This window comes from Orbicella franksi, chromosome 13 (genome assembly GCF_964199315.1).
Source record: "Orbicella franksi chromosome 13, jaOrbFran1.1, whole genome shotgun sequence".
NCBI lineage: Eukaryota > Metazoa > Cnidaria > Anthozoa > Scleractinia > Merulinidae > Orbicella > Orbicella franksi.
In genome coordinates, this window is record NC_138157.1 from 11,168,710 (window position 1) to 11,190,793 (window position 22,084).

The 22,084-nt window shown below is 39.2% G+C and overlaps 3 protein-coding genes across 4 annotated transcripts in view; 2 read left to right on the forward strand and 1 right to left on the reverse strand.

The window, feature by feature from the left end:
• Nucleotides 1–13,691, forward strand: LOC145465140 (uncharacterized). 2 transcript variants are annotated; one of them, XM_081448912.1, is made up of 12 exons: nt 1–139; nt 1,094–1,217; nt 2,402–2,499; nt 2,863–3,729; nt 4,254–4,302; nt 4,428–4,543; nt 5,444–5,738; nt 8,835–9,091; nt 11,013–11,120; nt 11,846–11,936; nt 12,134–12,264; nt 12,749–13,691. In XM_081448912.1, exons 1-12 carry the CDS (start codon nt 5–7, stop codon nt 12,977–12,979), a joined length of 2,502 nt encoding a protein of 833 aa, XP_081305038.1. In that variant the 5' UTR covers nt 1–4; the 3' UTR covers nt 12,980–13,691. The 2 variants fall into 2 exon arrangements, with proteins under 2 accessions (XP_081305038.1, XP_081305039.1); XM_081448913.1 differs by having other exon boundaries at nt 2,866–3,729.
• The window catches only part of LOC145466643 (uncharacterized), a 246,132-nt gene that overhangs the window by 41,929 nt on the left and 182,119 nt on the right, over nt 1–22,084 (reverse strand). The window lies entirely within an intron of this gene.
• Nucleotides 17,535–22,084, forward strand: part of LOC145466626 (uncharacterized) — a 39,435-nt gene continuing 34,885 nt past the window's right edge. Inside the window, exons 1-2 of the mRNA XM_081450332.1 lie at nt 17,535–18,682; nt 20,919–22,063. Of these exons, the coding sequence (XP_081306458.1) occupies nt 18,200–18,682; nt 20,919–22,063 (1,628 nt within the window). The 5' untranslated portion in view covers nt 17,535–18,199. The remainder of the gene's footprint in view (nt 18,683–20,918; nt 22,064–22,084) is intronic.

The window sequence follows — 22,084 nt, forward strand, 5'->3', positions numbered from 1 at the left end:
CAACATGGCGGAACGCGAGATCACAATTGGAGGAAGGAGGCTTTCTCAGTTAAAAGTCGATGAACTGAAAGTTGAGCTGGAAAAACGAGGTCTTAAGAAAAGTGGTAACAAAGGAATTCTCATAGAACGGCTGCAAGAGGTAACGTACGCTTTTGTACGCTTTATATCGAGGAAAACCGTTGATTGTTTTCAGACTCTTCGCGCGAGTTTGTTTGGGTTTAGTGTCGGCTGTTGTTGTTTTCCGATTGAAAATGTTGATTTTAAAAGACGAGAGTGCATTCTACCTGACTTACGTCCAAGATTGAAAGTTTTCCACGTCAACATAACGATTTTTCTCTCTTTATGAGCTTATGATATATGGAGAGGAAAATTAAGCTTGCAGTATGAGGCACTGCGATCGAGATACACAGGTATAAACTAATTGTTACACTCGTGTTTCTCGATCGCAGTGTCTTTCTCACCAGATAGTGCCTTCAAACAGTTTGCTTGAGGTTTCTGTTATGTTCTAACATTAAGCAACTGCAAAGCACGAGGAGGGCCGGAATGTGTCACCTTCAATTAATGATTGTGTCAGAGTAATGGGTTTTCCTTTTCAGACTTCGTTTCACACTGCTACTGTTGTGGAACAACATTTATACTAAAGGCACGTGGAATTTAGGGTTAAAGACTTGAATTATAGCTTGCCCTTCGCACAAGTAGCTCTCAAATTTTGCTTAGTTACTTAGTTGCCCAATCGGCAAGTGAGAATAAAAAGTTACTTGCCCGGCAGGAAAACTTACTTGTCCCGGACGACCAGATGGCACTATTTTCAAGCCCAGTGGATTGGAATTAGTGACTGATTTGTAGTAATGAATATGCTTTCCCTTCTTCCATGTATTCTTTTGAGAATTTTCCATTGACTTGGATGTGTTTTCTGGAAAATTGTATGGAAATCTCAAAGAGTAACTGCCTTCTTCCCAGTAAATTTGGACTCCCAAATTTACTTAGCTCAGTTACCAGCTGCTATTCACAGTTATGAACTGAATTCCTGATATTGTTCTTACTAATTTGTAATTTAGGCTGTTCATTTAACTGCATGTATTTTAATTTTCAGGCTATTGACAAGGAGCTGGAGCTAAAAGAGGGTTTTGAGAACTATACTGCTCCACAGCAAAGGCCAGCTCCAGTTGCCAAACCTTGGTCTCATCCTATGATACAACAACAACAGCAGCAGCCTGGTATGTTATGTATGCAATGAAAATCAAACAACTAAAAGCTTATTAGAACTAGCGTTTAATTAATATTTTCAATAGGAAGGCGACTGGCTTTCATATTGTAGGCAGACAAAATTTTTTTTTTGAACTGAACTTTTTTTTACAAAAAATGTTCCTCTAGATAGTCAAATCAGAAGGTCAAAACCATCCTCTCAGGTGGTCAGTTTGCCTGGTGCGTGGCCATTAAGGAAATCCCTGTTAGGATTGTTTTTCTTTCTTTTTTTTTTTTTTTTTGCATCAAAAAATAAAGAGCACACAGTATCTCAAATTAGAGTGCTGGGCATCAGGCCTTGACAGGTCTGAGATTGTTTGGGAAACTGGTACACGTAAGCAAGAATAAAATCATTGTTTTCTTTATGCAATATTGGCTATCTAAACAATCCTGAACTGCAACCTTATCCAATTTTAGCAGTTATTACTAGTTATTTTTTTTTTTAACTAGTTATTTCTAAATTGGATAGATCCTGTTACATACATACATGTATACTTGTACAAAGCTTAAAATTTTATGGGTGGTGATAGTCTAAGGGTTGCAAGGGCACAACCAAGTACCAGGTAGGCATGTTAGCGTATGTACTGTGCAGTCCGGAGTTCAAACATAAAATAGGGACTGACTTACTGGTATTTTTTAAAATGTGGACATGACAGGGTGCAGAGAAAGTCATGTCTGATAGCCTGAGGCTAGTAGAGTTTACAGTCAGGCTGGTGGATTTTGTCCTTCACTTGCCTGGTGGGCAAGTAAATGTTCTTGGGAAAGTTTTTGAGGAAATTCAAATTTCAGTTTTAAGCACTGTAATTTTGTGGGGACATGTGAGAATGACTTTCAGACTAGTGCATCACAGTTACAGCATGCCCAAACCTAAAATGTGGTTTTCTTTGCACCATGCACGAGATGGGGGTTAAATTGCTATAACGTCCATATACACTACCTGTGAATGCATGTGTATACATAAATTATCTCTATCAATCCTAATTAATTTATCAGAACGACTCAAGATGTTCCAGTGTCCAAGAGAACTTATACGTAGATGTACGTGTAACTTTGTATTTAATATGGTAACTAACAAACCAAATTATGGTGAAAGTGCGTTTTATAAGTTAAGCACACATGTATAATTTGATTAGCCATATATTCACACATTTGTCAGGTGGTTTTCCTGTGCAGCCAATGGGAATGCAGCAAGGAATGTTAAACCAGCCTCATGTTATGATGAACCAACAGCAACTTATGATGAACCAACAGCAGGTATGAAGTTGTTGATGTCTGTCTTTTATATTGGATAAACTTCTGAACTCTTGGTACCACTTGATTTGGTGGTGAACAGCACAACTTAAAATGCAAGTGGCAGACAGACTTGACTCTGTTACGAAAGAATATTTAAAGAATTAAGAATCAAATATGATTAGTGACCTTCATTCCTGACAAAAGCATTCATTGAAGCCCAAAACAGAGCATATATAATTTGGAGATCCAAATTGAACAGGTAAAATCTCCCTTCTGATATTATGCTGAAGCATACTGAAAAGGTGCAATTGCTGGTAGAAGAATAAATATATTATGTGAAGAAATTTTTCTGTAAGTACCAGTATATTCTGTTTGTTTTCACAGCAGATTACCTCACCAATGCAAGTGAATGAATTCAGAGAGCAGTGGCCACAAGCCCAAATTCCACAACCTCAGATACCCCAGGCCCAAATGCCACAACACCGTATGGCTCAACCCCAAATGCTATATCAACAACCTCAAGAAAACCAGCAAGTCATAAATCAAATTGCATCAATACCTGGGAGTCAACCTCTAACACATTCTTCTAATCATCAAGTTCTTCAACCCACAGTTGAACCAGAAGTTGAATCATCCAGCTCATCAGATAATGAGCAGGACTCCGCACAACAGTCTTCAAGTTCATCGAGCCAAGATTCAGACGAACAGGAACGTCCCACTCCCACCTCATTATTGAACTATAACTATCCTGCTGAATCTAGGCCTGAAACAAAGGTTCCCTTAGTAGGTATTGAAAAACGTGAATCCAGAACAGTCGAGGATGATGGTGTAGGTGCAAGGGAGGTCACACCAAAGGAGATGGAGGAAGGGGAGGGTTATGAGGAAGAAGAAGATGAGGGAGGTAAGGATAAAGAGGAGAAAGAAGAGGAGAAAATCAAGAAAAAGGTAGAGGAGGAAGGCGAAGAGAAATTAAATACCAGAGATACAGACAAAGAAGTAAGATCACCTTTTGAACAAGAAGAAGAAGGAGATAGAAGAGTAGAAATACAAGAGACATTGTCTGAAAAAAAGGAGAAGGAAGCTGAGGAGGAGGAGGAACCTGAAAAGCTCAGTCAATCTCCTGTAGAGGAAATGAGCTTAGCACCACATCCAGAGCAGCAGCCTTCACCAGCAGAGGAAAACACCTTTGAAGTTGAGCCAAGTGAAGAGGACAAGGCAGTTGTAGAGGAACCAAAAGTTCCATCACCACTGGTAAGATAGCCGTCGAGATGGTAGAAGTTTAGAACTTCTCTTTATACATGTACGTACATGTATGTACATGAATCACAGTTTGCAAAAGATTTGCAGTTACACTGTAGCATATGATTTCTGAAAAGAATACACATACTTGCTTGTAGCAGCCATACTGTCATGGGTTATGGACCAGAGCAATTCTCATAGACATAAGATAATCAAAGCTGGATGCTAAAAAAGAGACATTTTCACATAATTATACTGAGAAGTACATGTACTGTACTAGTGCTTTCTTGGATAGTAGCAAACAAATTTGTAGTTTATGGTAGGATTGTCTATCTTAAACTGATGTACTTTGTAGAGTAAGACTGAAGAAGCCTGTTTTCGGTAGTGTATTGTAGGCACTAATGATGAATGTACCAATTGGTCCAGGTGATTCTTTTGTTCTTTGGCTTTTTACCATGTCTTGATATTATTCAGGCTTGACAAAAAATAATTGTAATTATAGTGCAGTCAACTGTTGCCTTGTTTCTTTATTTAAGAAATCAGCATCTCCAGTTGTAACCAAGAAAAGGAAGATATCCTTACCGAGTAAGTGTCAAGTACTGAAATTAGTCTTTGTACTGTACAGTTGCAAGTTTGAAAATTGTATTAAGTGTTCAGTGAATCTGTAGTTTTAAAATGACACTGTATTCTCTGAACTGTTACATTTAAAGGAACATCACTACCAAGCACACCAACTGAAGGACAACCTGCCTCCAGGAAAAGAAGATGGGGCTCATCATCAAGCAAGAAGAAAACCTCATTATCCATCAGCACAGATTCTTTAAAGGTAATGCACCCACAATTTTGCACCAATAATAAACCAGAAGGGGAGGGTCGGCCAGATAGAGGTGTAGATTTGACAGCTCACAGTATCTGAGCTTCACAGGGACTTCCCCCCTCCCCCCCCCCCCCCTTTTAGTACTGTAGCTTGTTTAAATATATATTTTGAAGGAAGTTTTGTGACTGTTTGCCATTCACAGATGCCATGGAGTAGGGCATTTAATCAGTAAATCTCAGCTACAGTAGGTTTAAATGATTTGTCCACATAGAAAATCACTCAATTTATTTTTCACTTGTAGCTTTATTGTTCATTAAAATTTTGAGCAGATTCTACAACACATTTTGGGTACCTGCTTTTCAAATCCTGGCTAAAAGCCTGCGTGGTGTCACCAACCTTTAAGTTTTAACCAAACTTAAACAACCTTTGGAGCTATTTTCAAGATTTCGTCGTGGCACAGAAAATCGAGGATTTAACAGAATTCAAAAATTTTTTCGCAGAACTATTTCAAATAATAAGTAGATTCGTTCTAGCGAAAAAAATTTGGGGGGTTAGGTGCACTTTAAGGCTAATCTTAAGACTTATCTTTTTAAGCGTGCATTTGATTTGTAGTTTTTTTACTTTTTATTTGTAGTCTAATTGTATTATATAGTGTATTTAATTCTTAGGATTTTAACTTTTAGGATTTTTGGTTTTTAAAGGATTAGGATTTTAATTTTAGGATTTTAAACTTAGGATTTCAATTTTAAAGTATTGTAAAGCACCATGGACAATTAATGGAAAATGGCGCTATATAAATGTATATTTATTTATTTATTTATTTATTTATTTATTTATTTATTTATTTATTTATTTATTTATTTATTTAAGTGACAATTCACTTACAGTATGTGTTCTTGCCTTTTTTAGGATCTTATTCCTGGAGTACAAGTGCAGAGTACACCTGCTTTGGAAGCTGTCATGGATATCGGAAATGATGACAATGAGGAGGAAGAGGAGGAGCCAGAAGAGAAGAAGGCAGATCAGAAATTGGACCCGGAGAAAGAGGAAGCACCTACAGTAACAACACCTGAAGTTAAGGAAGAGGGTAAGAGGAGAAAAGACAGGATTGTTAAAGTGGAAGAGAAGAAAACTATCAAGCTTCAGCGAAAGCCTGTTGTTATGGAGTCTGAACAGGAAACGGCAAAAATGGAGGTTGAGGAAGGTACTGTGGCTGTTGGTGTCTGTAGTATAGTGTAGTTATGGAAATGCTGTCATTTATTTGATTGCTAAATTAATCTTGTTTCCTGTTCTGCTGTGTTGACTTGTCATGTTTATTAATTACATTGTGTAATGTGATGATTTTTTACACATGGTTTTACACATGTAAGAGAGCAACTTTCAAGTGGCCTTGTCATCACTATTTTTTGCACAGCAAAGGATTTAGTAAACATGTATTAGTAATATTGTTGTGTGAACAAATAATTTGTTTAAAAACTTGATTGCAACCTCCCAGATAAAATTATCAAGATTCACCATAGCTTCCCAAATGTACGGTGTTTTCTGGCGTAAATGAGTAGCCAGATTTTTAGTTTTGTACAAAAATTTATGCCCATGATTTGGTGGGTTATAACAATCATTTTGTTCACTAAAATTCATGTACATGTATATTTTGATGAATGTCAAGATGTATCTTAAATGCAGCCATTACTTCTCAAAAATGTTTCTCTATAGATAAATGTACTTATTTATTTTCCATTGTTCGGCTAACATGGTGTGCAAGGTCATTTGATAGTTGTTACTGGTTTGTTTTCTCTGAGGAAACTTGTCTATCTAACCTTTCTGCACACAGCAGCAGTTACAAGTGTAAAGTGCCCTAAGTCAGCCTTGTGCTCGGTCCCTTTGTACATGATGAACCCTTTTCTGTGGCATACCATGCGGGAGGTTTTCTTTGGGGTCATACCAGCTGGGTGATCTGAATTGAAAAAATAATGGAAAGATGCAACCTCGACAACCGAGAGTGATCATACTCTGGTACATGAATGACAATGAATTATATGGTGTTGTTGCTGAACTGATGTGATTAGACATGTACCATAAGAGAGTTTGATTCAGCAAAGCAAACAACTTGCCATACTACAAACTGCAAAATGAGCAAGTTACAGCAACAGACAGAACTACTGGGAAAACATTGAGAATGCTCAGCGATCAGCTACAAGATGGTGGTGCCCGAGTATTGAGCTCAAGACTGATTTGCACATACTTCGTGCAATGGATGTAACAATATCTCAATGTTAAAATGGAGTGTAAACTGTCATGACATTTGATCAACACTTCATGGACAAGAATGGTAGTAAAAAACAGTATTTATCAATGACTGCATGGTTCATATAACTGAAAACACCAACACAATGAGATACAAACTGCATGAAGAACTGCAAGGAACTGTTAATAATGACAAGCCATGTACTTTAACTTTGCACTCAAGAATATAACACAAGAGAGTTTTGGTAGCTGACACAGATTTCAACAGTCATGCAGAAATCAAGAAAATGAAAGAAAGTGACTGACTTATGAAACTTGTTTACTAATGTCTTCTGCTGAGCAGTGAAGAAAACAGACAATGTACAAAATGTCATGCTGAAAGAAAAGTTCCTCAACCTACAATGTACAAATATTTGACAAGAACCGAAGAGACAGAAGCATTTCCTTGCCAGTGAGGACTGCAAATCGTAGTGTTTCCGTGAGGATGAATTATTCACTAACTCTCACCAGTATGCAGCAGTGAAGTAGTTTTGTCAAACTTACTCGACGGTTCTCAAATATGCCAGAATGACTGTGCATCAACTAACACCTGCTGCTTGAGGGAAGGAAATTGGAGATATTCTACACTGAAACACAAAGGAAAGCTAAAAAACATCAGCTGCTTCTGTATAGAAGTTGTGGGAACATTGTTCAGTGTACTGCTGATTGCTAAGCAATCAATGAAAAAATAAGCGTGTCTTGTTGAGTACAACCCACTGAAGATGCATCCAATCAAGAAAGATGCTAAGTACACATACCATTTTGTTGGAGTTAATTTGTTTCTCCTCCACACAAGCACAAGAATTGAAACCCAACAAATGCATCCAAGGAAAAAAATGCATCTTGAACCTTGTCGATGATGTAAGAACCATACTTTGTGGGTTGTGGATTCGTTAAGTTCCACAGCCGCGTCTTAGTCAAAAGTGATACCATTTGACGGTGGGAGTGTGTGTATGTGATTCACTCAGTGGCTGAAGGTTAAGGCCGGACTTTGCTGTGCTGGTGATGACGTTGAAAGTTCATCTGTGGCTGTGGGTACCACAACCATTCCTGTGTTTCAGCCGCAAACCATTCTACAAGTCCTTGTAGAGGAGTATTTAATACAATAATTCCTATTGTAGAATTTAACAAGCAGTTTTCAGGATAGTTTCCTTATTGATGGCAGTTAACATCAAATTCAAGCAAAAAAAGAAGTAATTAAAGAAGCAAGGAGTGTTTCGTTTCATAAATTATTTTCACATCGATCAACGTTATTTTCCAGTTGTTTCAAAATTGATTTAAGAATTCTCCAGAGCTGCCATCAACAAGGAAATGCCATTGAAATACTATATTTTGTTCTCTCTCTTTACAAGTAATCTAGCTGTGGACACTCTGTGCAAGTACCAAAGGTTTTCTACTAAATAAAATGCTGTTGACAAGTCCAAGCTCAGACTGGTAGCTAAGTACATTTTAAAGCATGCATTTCGTGCCCACTGTAGTGGGAATGGGAATTTTGCCATTCCTAAAACATCAGAGAAGCCTTCTTCAATCTCATGGCTGTGACATACATGTATCAAGCGAAAAATAATAGCACTATAACAGTAACTGAACAATGGACGTATCTTCCAGCCTCCAATTTACTTGTAGGGTTGTCCTACTTTGTGCGTGGAAGTACACTAAAATAAACCTGAGATCAATATGAGTGATTCTCGAAGCAAATATCGCTGCAAAATTTCCTTCCTTTGGTAGGAAGGACATTTAACGAGCCTCAACAAGAAAACTACCTGTATGAGAAGGGAAATTGAACTGAAATTTCTGATGTCACAAACATTGCACTGTATTCTTCAGCATTTTAGTAGAACAGCTTTGGTAAATCTTACTTTTCTGGAGTGTAGAGTTTTTATCTTGTCTTTTTTCCAGTGCTGCTTGATGTAACTGCAGTTAAGTCAGTGTTTCTTTAAACTATTTATGAGATAGTCGAACGTGATACTTGCATGTTTAAGATTTCTAATAGATTCCTTTTTGCCCGTGTGCTTAGATCCTTTAGAGCAGAGATTAGAAGGTAACCCGCATCCAAGACGCACATCACTTCCAGTCCAAGAAGCGTCCTCCCCTGCACCAGCAGCAGAGCATTCACCATCACGTGCCAAAAATCCCCAGAGTGAGGTGCTTCATGTCAAGAACCTTGTACGTCCATTTACACTGAACCAGCTCAAAGATCTGCTCGGCAAACATGGAACCTTAGTAGAGGGTGGATTTTGGATTGACAAGATAAAGTCTCATTGTTATGTTGTGGTAAGAGTGATAGTCATTTAAAGGAGCTCAGTCACAGCATTTTGAGTTATTTTGGCCATGTACAAAATTACCTTGAAATCGAAGGAAACCTGAAAATAGTAGTTCAGTAAGATAGAAAAACACCAAAGAGAGATAATGATACACCATGAAGGAACAAGGACGATTAAGGGCCTATCAACCGATTCATGCGCGCGCTCGCGCGCGTTGCTAAGGAGGTGAAATTTCACTTCCGGTCGCTTACGTCAGCCTGAGCACGGAAAATAAAAACAACCCAAAAACTTGCAAATTCGCATACATTTTAGATGTTTTTCTTTGTGTTTCGCAAAATGCAAAGTAAAAACAAGTACAAGCAAAGACAAAATAAGAGAAAGTCAGAAAAACAAGAGCAATTGAAAGAGAAAAACTAACTCCGTGTGGCTATGTTTGATCTTACCGAAGTGCGCTGGTAGTGTAAATTGCGCACGCGCTGATAGGGTAACTTCCAATAGATATCGGGCGCACTTCCGGTTTCTTTAAATGCTAAAGGAAACGCGGTTTTTTATTAAATCTAGCTTTTTTCGACGAATTTCGATTAAAGCCAACGTTAGCAACATAGCTATGCATTCCTTTTTCGAAATCATGCTTTTTTTAGAAAATTACGAATTTTTCAATATTTTGAAATGCTCTCAAATTCTGACCATTTAGAAATGAAACAAAATCGATGCATGGCGTAATGATCATTTAAATTAAAATATTAAATCAATGAAAAAAATCCCGATAAAGTAATTTGCCTGGGAGCCTTTGCATTTTTTCTGTATTAGTCACACGACCATGGGCGTGGCCTGATGACGTCATCACTAGTGTTACTGATCATGAAAAAGTTGAAACACATGAAATAACTCTGAACTAACTAAAAATGATGAGGTTATATGAGACTAAATTTTTCTTAGCAACGGCTCGAAAAGATCGGTTAATGGGCCCTTAAGGATGGCGAAGATTGACACGGATTGCAAACGAAGAACTTTGAAAACTTAGGCTAAACCTTTCAAGATGCGCAAACCGTGACGCACGTAACTTCGGTTTCTGTAGCATGAAGCGGATAGTAGTATTGTTCCCCCACTCCCCCCTCCTCCTTCCCCTCTCCCCCCTCCCCCCCGATGAGATGGGATCCATGGCAAATTACTGACTCCCCAGTATTCCGGCTAGATTATAAGATTGGGTGTTCTTTTCACGGGAACTCTGCAGTGTGGCAGCGCTATGTTCTACTTCGGGTTGACGGTTTGCTCGAAGCAACTCCTAACTTTCGATGCAAATTCGCTCGAGCAAGTTTCGGTTTCCGTTCTTCCCGTGTAAATTGAAATTATACTACTGTGTCTCAAACGGAGAAAATAATTGCCCTGTGATCAAGGGTTATCAACAGATTGAGAGAAATATAGACATTTGTACGTAAGAATTCAAATCTGCTCCACAAGTTGGAGCTGTGTTCCCAGTTTGGCGATTTTAGTCATCTTGTCGCCACCCATTTCTTGAAATCTGTTGCTAAACTGTCCACCGTAGGGCAATTCGTTTCTCCCTGTTCAACACCTGAGAAAAGAGATGTTATTTCGTTGTATAAGAAAATGAAAACCTGAAATTGTCGAAACTACAACAGAGCTTGACAAACTGCCAATCAACATTGGAACATTGCACAGCAATTTTGCTAAAGTCCCCATCAAAACAAAACATCCGGCTTTGACTGTACGGGTACCAATCCGTCGGTGGATTGTTGAACTGGTTAGTTGTAGTTTTGTACAAAGTTCCAAAGACGAATGAAAGGAGAAAGAATTTGTGTAAAGATAAACTTCATGTTGTAGTCTTTCCGCTGAGTACATTTTGTCATGAAACGACGTTCCGTGGACGCGGTTATAATCAGTTCTTTCTGCTCCTGTGTTTTTCGTAACAGTACAGCGATGTTGAAGAAGCTGCGGCCTGTAGACGCGCCCTACATGGTATCAAGTGGCCAGTAACAAGTCCAAAGATCCTTGATGTGGATTTTGCTGATCAGGACGAGGTTGGTTGGACTGTAGGGACCTTTTAGCGTGCGAGCAGGCTCTCGTGTTTTGGGCCTGGGGCGCTAGTGGGGAAGCCCCGAGAGACACGCGAGACGAGCCGTTCGTTCCTAAATGCGCGCCGAAGCGAAAAGCCGGATGGCAGCGCTTGAGTGCGAAACTTAAACACTAGAGCCGGCTCACAGGCTATAGGGACATTCAGATTGGAGAACATATGAGGTCGACTATGAATGCGACTTTTCAAACCAAACCCTGGTGCGTATACTTTCTACTTTCGCCTTTCACGCCAATCCCGCACCAGGGAGGGGTTAGGGTTCTGGAATTGAAACTGAATTAAAATTCGGAATTCGTATTCTTACTCCAACCTGAAGACTCATTTTTGAATGATGATCTTTGACCTTTTTGTGGATCATAGAAATTCTTTTTTGTACGGTAAGTCAGTTAAAATTGGAGGAAAAAAATCAGGATTTTAAATCATCTTGTATAAAAGCGTTCTCTTGTTACGAATTTTATTTTTTACTAAGTCGCAGAGCTTTCGGTTTCCACTCCAAAGCCAATTACGGCTGTAGTTTTTAAGACAAAGTGTTTTTGGCCAACTAGATGCAAATCCAAACCCTTATCTTGACCTGGCGTTGGCCTTGCTGTTCGTTTCGTTCTAGGGTTTGCCTGAAAATGTGCCTTGGTGATTGTTCTAGTTTTAGTCTCATAAATCACTGTTACATTACAGATGGCGCGGGATACAGATGGAGTCTTGGGTACAAAGAAGGAAAAAGAACGAGAGATCAAAGCCGAGAAAGTTCCAAAAAGAGAACAACCGGGTATGTTGTTTGTTTTGCACAATAATTTCTCTGACTCAATGGGCTCTTTCTCTACAGTAATATCATTGATTCGATCCAGCAAGCGCTTTGTAATAAGTACAATTCTGATAAGCGCCCCACTTTCAATAAGCGCCTTCCTTCGGTTCCGATAAGCGTGTTCATTACGGAAGTCATCATCTGTTCTTTTAATGTTCCAGAGGAGAAGCCGATGGAAGTCGAAGAGGAGGAGGAAGACGATCAAAAGAACCCTGGAAACCTGCTGGATAATCTGTTCAGGAAAACCAAGACCACGCCCTGTTTATACTGGCTACCACTCACTGACGAGCAGGTGTGTAAAACCCCTAACGCCTACACTACCCCCTACCCTCACTACATGTTATCTCCCACCCCGTCCCTCCCTTCCCTTCTTCTCCACCTTTGTCACCAGTTGCTCGTGTTCGCCAAACCGAAGATTTTCCCAAACCAAAGTAAGAAGTGAGATAAACATAAATTGTGGCCTACTATGAAAGTTGAGTCTTGAGTGTCTGGCTACATTACGAAGGGGAACTGTACAGTCTACTACTTCGGTAGGATGAATTTTTTCTTTTTTCAGTTAGTATTTCGTTGTGATAAATTGGTGAGCCCGCAATTTGTGGCTGAATTGTTGCTACGTAACTGGCGATAACCCTGATGACGGCATGCTAATGTCACATAGTTCGTAGAGCTCATGATCTTTTCTGATTGGATGATAACAGTCGGATATTGTTCGGCGACTTAAACGATAACTGGACTGAAACGTCAATTAGTTCTTTTCCTTCCTATTTCCGTTACAGATTGCGACGAGGGAACGAGAAAGAGAGGAAAGACGGAAAGCGAGGCAGGAAGAAAGAGACAAAGAAGACGAAGAACGAAAGGAAAGACAACAACAACGAGAGAAAGAGCGGGAAATGGAGCGCGAGAAAGAAAAGCGAGAACGAGAAACAGAGAAACCGCGCTCACGATCACCAAGAAACAGACGGAGAGAGCGGAGCAGAAGTAGAAGTCGCGGACCCAGAAGACGATGAGTTGAACAGTGATGAATTAGAATGATTACATCGCTCCTCTGAAGTCTTTTTATTATTTTACATATTCTATTTGTGTAGTTTTATTTGTTAAAGTTATATTCTTACACCAACTCGCCGTTCCTTGGAGTTAGATTTTTTATTGATTCGCAAACCAACAAAATCTCACAAACGATCTGAAACGAGCTTGTTAAGCGAGGTCATGCTTTTTCGACGATATTGCCGCATGCGAACTTTTCTTTATTAAAAATATGACACCAATAATCAATGGTCTGAAATCGTAGTATTAGACCTTAGGGGATAGAAAAAGACAGGAGTGAAACACTTTGCAAAACTCATTGGACCGATAATTGTTCTATCTTACATAACCTATGCTTCATTCTTTAAAGAATATTTATTCTTATTTTGAACTCTTTACGTAACATTGCGAAAATATCTTGTCCTGTTAGCCTCTGCTGCTGAAATTTGCCATGGTTGTGTTACATCCTAACAAGAACTTATGAGAAAAGTCATTTATTTCTCCTGCGTTTTAGTTCTTTTCGGACGTTTTCATGGGAGCAGTGCTGCCCAATACAGCCGACGTCTTATCTTTGTAAAAAGGTTTTAAATATGTTTTCTAGTGACTTCTCGCGCAAGGTTATCTCTTGATAGAAGTGAGGTATTTCCTTAGAATTAATAGAACATATTGTGAATAAACCAGACGAAAATAATCTTACTTGTTTGTAAGTGTCGTGTATTAAATTATAATAATTAATTTAACCAGAAACTGTGTTAAGTCTGTCCAGTGTTGATCATAGAAACAATTTGTGAAAGCGGAAAATTTTCACCCATCATCGAAGCGGAAGGAGACCTTCGCGCGTGCATTTCGCGTGGTCTGGGTGATGGAGTGTAGCCTGCATAGCAAGCATTCCCATACGAACGGAAAAGTGTTTTCCCAACCACCCCACTCTCCGTCGTTGTTCTCTTTTCTTTTTGTGCACTCAATTTCCGCGCGATTAGCGGCTGAGAAACTATTCGCTCGTATAATGAAGTGACGGATATTCTTGATAATCCTGAGCGTTTTTGTCAGCTGACGTCGCTACAGCCACGTGACTTAGTAATCCCCTTTGTTTGGTCAAGGACGTTCACGCTCAAATTGTTCCTAGGTGCAGATTTAAAAAAAAAAAAAAAAAAAAACGACATGAAGTAAGGTAAAGATCAACGTTTACCAAAAACACCAAAAACATGGGGTTACCGTGCTCATTTTCGTTTTCAGAAGCTTTCGTTATTTCACGGCGAACTCGGCTTACAACCATCAGCAATGAAAGAAGCTACATTAGTGAAATTTCGATCAGGTAAACGTACCCAATTCAACAGAAGTGTATTAAGTAAACTTTGACAGCTGATGTCGTTCGTTCAGGTAGAACAGGCCCTGAAAAAGAATACAGACTGGCCTTGCACGTTCACAGTCGAAGAAAACTTCGGTCAAGCGAGAGCAGAAATGGCGAAGTTTTTGTCACTTTTCACGTACAATTTTTTTTTCCAGGTAGAATAGGGAAAATCAGTAAAGAAAGTGATCTACGAAAAGAAAAGAGGGCGTCACCGACCATTTAAGAGAGTAAACTGCAAGTGAAGTTGATGCAACTGGTACCAAGCCCTACTTACATTTATAATCCATCAAATATTCTCGCTCGCGCGCGGCGTGATCGGTCTAAACCAAGAGATCACTGAAGGTAAGATCTCTTGGTTTAAACGCGCCACGTGGCTGAAACAAGGGAATATCCGAGTGATATTCCACAATGGGCGCAAATGTTCACAACCTTGTGCTCAGGGTCCTCTCTCTGCTTCGAGAATGTAGAGAGGGGCGCCTAGAAACGAGGTTGCTCTGCCCCGGGTTGTCCCTCGGTGACGTCATGAACAGGTGACCTACGATGCCTTTGAACGAATGATAATTACTACATAATCCCGAAAAGAGTGTTTGGCCCGTGAAACAACCGTGAATTTGGTTAGCCGCATATATCCATTTTTCAGTTGATTTTTATGTGTCTTCCTGGGGTTTTTTTTTAACTCGCATTCTCCCCCATGTTTTATTTTAATTTCGTTTGATTCTGAAGTGATTTGAAATCCAAATTTTCAGCCACCTTGTCAAACAAAATTTCAAAAAAAGTGAAGATTAGATCGCAGCACTCAATGCACTGTCAGTTTGAATTCCCAATTCTAAATTCTCTTTTCCTATTTATTTTCCTATTTGTCTATTTATTTTTTCTTTTACGTTTTCAATTTCTTTGTGAGAAAGCTTGGAATTGACTACAATTTTGCAAAAAAAAAATGTTTGATTAGAGGCCAACCTAATCTCAATTAATCTTAATTACAATATAGTGATCTATCTTGATCAGTAATAATGTCACCGGTGTATCTATCAAATCTGCGATCTGAACAGATTCATGTGGCTGTTTCCCACAATTAATATTCTTAAGTGCTGGCCACCTCGAGATAAAATTGGTGCACTTGCTATTCGATCGGTTAAAATTAGAATTGCTAGAAACATAAAGACTCGCAGACTTTTTTTTCTGTATTGGGTTGCTTTAATTTCAGGAGCCACAAGTTTGTTCGCGGTAAGCAAAGAGGCGGATTAGCGAAAAAGCGGAGGAGCGAAGACGAAAGCAGGCAAGCGAGGATAGAAAAAAAAAAAAACAGGTCTCTCCTTTTTCTTTTCTTCTCTTGCCTCCGTGATCCATGCTAACCGCCGAGAGCTTGAACATGACTTCCTGGTCTACCGACATCAGTAAAGTGGTATACAACGGAAGTCCTTTAAAGTGACCCTGTTGAAAATTTGCACGACTAACCCCCCTGATTGATGTAAAAAGAAAATATCTTAATTTGTTTTCAACTGTAAGGCAAAAATCTTTTTTAACAGGTTTGAAGTAGCCTGATAGCAGGACGATAGAGGTGCTTTCTTCGCTGACTACGCGAAAAATGGGCTGCCCGGGTCGCGGTGAAAAATTAGCTCATCGAAGTCAGGACTTTTTGTCGATCGTGGATAACCAATTCAAAACTGTTCCATCTTCTAGTCATTTCTGTGCATTGTTTTTGTTTTATTCTTCGTACATTTAGTAATATTTAAGTACTGTTAAGTGTCCTGTACGTCGAGTGTCGGACTTCGGACTTTTGGACTTAACGAGCCTGCGTCATTTAATGAAGTCAAAACGCTCTGGTCACTTAACTTTTTTACGACCATATAAAACGCAAATTCTTCACGTTTCACGGGGCCTTTTGTTAAATTAGTGATCAAACATTCTTCTGTGAATAAAAGGCTAATTTTCGCTTCGAAATTCGCTTCACCGGAAGATCTTGGAGTAGTTGGAGTATATCGTTATGCATCAAGGTGGCGCCAGCTAATTATATAGAATCAAGTCAATTAATTGGTTTTTTGTTAACACGACCTGTAACAAGCCATTATCGTATCTACATTCATGTCAAAGTACTTTTGGTGATCTGATACAAAAAGAGAGTCAATCGTTGCATGTTTTCTTAATGTTTTTGTCGACCTGATGACTCGTAAGGGCAATCGGTCATGTTGTTTTCTTTGTAGGTCATTATTTGAGGCGTAAATTTTCAAGTGTGTTTACCATCTGGCAGATTTCTCGCGTGACCTCACAAAACACTCGACATTGTTTTTATGACGGAGAACGTAAATTTTTGCCTGGGGCTTAGAAGAGCTAATAGCGTGTCAGAATTTCCGGCTTTCTAAGTGGCTTGCGTACCGTATTTATCTAGCAAGAAAAATAACATGAAATGAAAACACAAACAAGTGAGGGGCCATTACCTAAACGCGCACAGACGCATTTTGAAAAACCAGAATATGAGGGAAATAAAAGAATGTGGAGCTTGAAAATAGCTCATCTTGTTTAGAACTATTTTGTGTTGAACACGGCGCCAAAATACTCAGCCAGCTCTAACCGCATAACAGGATGCCGCTTCGTTTTTGCGTTAAACCGAAAAGGTGACCTAGATAGCCCTTGTCGTTACGACGGATGAACAACAAACATAAATACGCGGAATGAACTTTGCCGGAAAAGACCTAATGCCTATGATGTAATAAGCAATGACATAACAACTGTATTTTTAGTTTCGTATCGTTGGATAAAGCTTATGGTGCTATAAAAACAGATTCCACAGTTTTATGACACGGCCGTCCGGCTTTATATAAGTAAAAGAGATGAAAGCAAAGCAGTCTTGTCCGAATTTTCCTGAGGTTGATTTGACTTGGCAGCGTGCCATTTTGAGGAAACTAGGAGAAAGAAATTAATTCGACAATCAGCATGAAGTCATCAGATCAGACAGATTGTTGAATTATTGTTCGTGTTTCAAGCAGGAGAAAAAACGGCCTTGCAATGAAAAAAAAAAAAAATTAAAAACACGAAAACTGGCAATCCTTTTATAAGCGTCATTATGGCGAGGCCAGACGTCGCTCGAACATATGAAGCTCTTGTAAAAAATCTTTAGAATCCATCTTTCCACTTCGAAGATATATTGAATAATCATTGGACATTAATGAAAGCAATGTTAGTAAACATTTCTACGCGGTTTTACGTTTGTTACCGCATGTGGAAGTAAACTGATACAAAGTATTTTCCCTGAGGCAAAATGCAGCAGTTGGTGAAATTATTTCGTAAAGGCCATGTATAGGTCCCAGGAGAGATTGTGCCATGCCATCCATGGAGACGCGAATTTTTTGGCCACATTGTTGCGTCCAAAATCTGCTCGTTTTGATGTTGATTGAGTGCGTTTCGAGTCACGCGAGGCTGTCAGCAGGTCCCGGTTTTCGCGCATTTTTTGTTCGAACGCAGGCGACACTCTCATGTGATCAAAAACCAACCAATTACAGACATCTGGCCGTCTTCAAACAAACAACTCCGTACAAACAGCATGGTGGTGAATGGAGCGTAGTTTGAGTGGAAGTTCCTTGTCTTTCAGACCTTTCTAAAAGTTGTTTTGTTTTTCAGAATGCTAAGACATGTGTCAAGCATGTGAGGGTGCTGTGTATTTAACTTCCTCCATCTGTCCAAAGATGTAATTTACATGTACAGCGCAACTGGTTTTTGACACCGAGAGGTTGGTTGGTAAATGTTGCGTGGAAAGGTTGTTGTTTATTTCGACAGTTTGGCTAAAGATGACGGGACGGTACTTTTTTAACGTCGGCTCCCAGTATGGAGTACACTGTGGTCAAACACTAAATAGACAATGCATTCTCTAAGGCGACGTTTGAGCCAGAGACGGCAAAAGACGGATGCTGAAGTTCCTGTCAACGAGTCATGTCCGAGTGAAAGTGTCGAAGAAGCTTCGCTGTCGCAAGCAACTGCGCTTTTACCGCAGACAGAAAGTCGAACGGTGGAAGATTACAGCTCGGGTGAACTTCATTTCATCGTAGACTATGTGGGGTCGGCACAGATTTCCGAAGCGAAGTCAACAACGCGAATGATGGAGACACTGAAAAGGATAAAAAAGCAGCAGATACGAAGTATACGAGTCAACTTCACAATACGCGACGGGATTCTTCTTGTGTCCAGCGTGGACTCTAACTCGTTAATCCTCACAGCACCACTTTATGCTATTGCTTTGTGTGCCCAAGAACAGCTTCGGGGATTTGATAGTACGTTTGGGTTGAATATCACTCGGAAGAAAACCCACATGTGTCACGTATTTCAAGCTGGTTCGCAACTCGAGGTAAGGGGCATCGCCGCCAATATTTAAGTTGTTTACACCAGCGAGTAAAGTGCTGTATTTTGATTTCTCTCCGGGCAGGTATTTAGCTACGCTGTTTTGATATTTCGATATGCCTTTGTAAGAAGAGAAAGGACTTGAAAGGGTGAAAGCAGCTGTGTTTTCGAGCTAGTTAGCGCGCGGGCATAAACATGTTTTCTTGTATATCTTCTCTTCTCCAGACAGCGTGGAAAAACATGAGCGTGGGTTCTCTTCAACCAAAGGAATGTTTCTTTTCAAAATGGCAGCGTAAAAAATCGGGGTTTTGATATATCTTGAATGCAAAGTATCAAGTTTATTTACGTTCGGTCGGGGATCTGAGCTGGACGCAAGAGCCGCGTTTTGTCAATAGTTGCTGACAAGTCGAAGTCACGCCAACTATAATTTGTGTTGTTTTTTCCTCAATCCTTGAAACGGCATGTAAAGCGATACAGAAAGTTGGTTTGACGCTGCAATATTTCACTTTCCGAACAAAAATGAATAAACGTTGATTAAACATGGACTGCTCCTCGATAATTTTTGAATGATAATCTACGAACTGCATTGATTATAACGTAGGTATATGTACAATTTTATTGCCTTCCTTGTTGTCAACATCCGTTTGTCGGACGTTTCAAATCTCGAAGATTGTTGCCCGATTGCGTATAATGTTTTCCTAAAAACCTACAATTTAAACCTTTTTTCCCTACTTTTATTTAGCGGAATGTATTTTAAACTTGTTTACGAACTTTTGTTTGGCTTTGAGGTTGTTTATGTTAATATTTTACTTTGCTAATTATTCTTTGTGATGAGAAAATGCCAGAATTATTTACCTATCATGTACTTTCAGACTAGGTACATTGACAGAGACAACTTTTGCTGCCATATTTGCCGTGTATAGCAGCATTTTCTGTCCCTTTGAAGGCATTTTGTGTTATCAAGAGAAACTGATGAAAAATTATTCCACTTGGAGATCAAAATATTTCTGTTTTAGGTACTGCAGCAGAAGTTTTCTCTTTTATCGGATTTCAATAACAAAATATTGATTGCTGGAAAGAAAAAATACTAACTCTGTGTATGCAAGTGCTCAAAGCACTTGATTTGTACCTGCTTTTTTGTTTTACCAAGTTTAATATATTCTTCACTTCAGTATGAAATGACAGAGTAAAAAACCTAAAAACTTGGTGTCATTTGTCAAAGTGGATCAGATATTGTTTTGTTTGAAATTTTCCTTTACAATGTGAAATTTCAACTGATGAGTCATTGGAACGTCGTCTACTGAATGTTGCGTGACCGAACATGGCAGGTTACAATGTACACAACTCAGAATGAGATAACTGTATGCTATTTCAAGAATTTACTCCTGATAGCAAAGCCATCGTACTGTGGCTTTACACTTTTGATCCAAATGGTGCATTGTAACATACATGTATAACGTTTTTCATGAGAAATAGAATGATCAATTTAATACTGGAGGTGTTCAAATCCAAAATACATGTACAGTCATGTAAGCTATAAAAACACGTCTATAACACCTGAATCGCTGGTTCTTTTTGACCTGTATCAGTCATGGGCTACTCAAATTTCCTTATGAGCTGATGGTCTTTGCTAGAATGTTGCTAGAATCTTGTAACATCACAGGGTGAAACACTTCACCACAGTTTCTGTAACAAATGGGCAACAACCTTCTATTTCTAAAATAAATTTTATGCAGGTTTGAGTCAGTGATGCATGTCTGAAACTGTCTTGGAATGTCATGTTATGATAAAATTTACTCAGTGGTAAAAAACAAACAAACAGAAACTTGGCATCATTTCTTAACACTGTAACCAACTGCAGTAAAATGGTTAACACCATGCTAGTAAATTTATTTGATTGTCCTTTGGTCACAAAATATAGTATAATACAGCTTTTTGTTTTTCGTTGATTGAGTATTAGAATTATGTTTCAAGGAAAATATGAATGCAGTTTTGCAAGTGGTGAGTGACTGTGGTATAAGATTACATTTCTTCACAGATAACATAGAATTTACATTAGTAAAGTTGTGTGACATAATTAGTTTTTTCAATTACTATTTTTTTGAATGGGAGTGCTCAGGGGTGAATGACCTTCAAAACATGTTTCTGATTGCATAAGTTTAAAAGATACTTGCATGCTAATCTTTGAAAATGGAAAAAACTGAATTCTAATATCTGTTGTCTTTTATTTGTCATTTTCTCAGGCCTCTAGTATTGTGAGGACTGTGGCACTGGCCTTTAAAGCTATTGGTAAATTAACCAGGGAGAGAGTTGAAAGGGAAACTCGGCGGGCAAGAAGAACCCATTCAATTAGCAGTTCTGAGCGAACCCGTACAAACTCTGAAGTTTCAACAACTTCGACAATTGGTAGTTCATCTGTGGAGAGAAGGCATCCTCATGTGCAGTGGAAACATGGCATAGAAGGTTCTTCTGGTCGCAGATCTCCTCATGGGAAGAAATTTACCAAAAGTACGACCAGTCCATCTATTCTTCGTCATCCAACCAGCTCACACACCTCTGGACGGCATGTTGAGTTCTCCGCTCTTTCACCGGTTCCTTCAGATGGGAGTGACAGTGATGGAAAAGAAGCTGGAAAAAGCCAGGTGAATCCTGTTTTAGATGGTCCGATTTCTGTCCAAGCTGAGGTGCATGTTTTTCCTTCTTCGCAACAAGAACCCCCAGTTTGGGTTAAAAGAGATGAGGCAATTAGAAGGTCCAGTTTACCTACGGTACACAATGAAGAAACAATAAATCCTGACATGTTGGCAACTGGGCAAGTGAAGAGATGCCACTCTGTAGAAGAGTTACAGTCTCAAACTCATTCAGTACCAGTAGTGGCTGACGCTTCTTCCCCTGTGATTTCACCTCCAAGAGATCAGAAAGAAAATGTCTTGAACAATTTTCCATCAGAAGGAAAGGAAAGAAAAAACATAATAAAAGAGCTAAGAGAAATCATGCCAAAGGAGAAAATTCCAAAAGAACTTGATCTTGGAAGGATGGAGAAGGAAACTGTTACACAGAACTTTCTGACGACAACTCCTCTTCTTCCCATTGAGCGGTTTCAGAAAGAAGCTCTTAACTCTGTTGATCGTCTTTCGCCAAATTTTGCAAAATATAAAGGGCACCAGCCTCAAGACACGTCATTACCCCTGTCTGATGGTGAAGTTCCAGAGGATGCTGAAACAGTGCATAATGTCATATCAGCTGTCGAAAGGGGAGAAACAGCACTCGTTGAAAAGTATCTGGATGATGGAGTATCGGTGGATTCGCATGACACTGCGAGGAGAAGCTTGCTGTATTATGCTGTTTCACTGGGCGATGTAGAAATGTCACAACTACTTTTGAAGAGGTGAGAGCTTAAAAAATATGG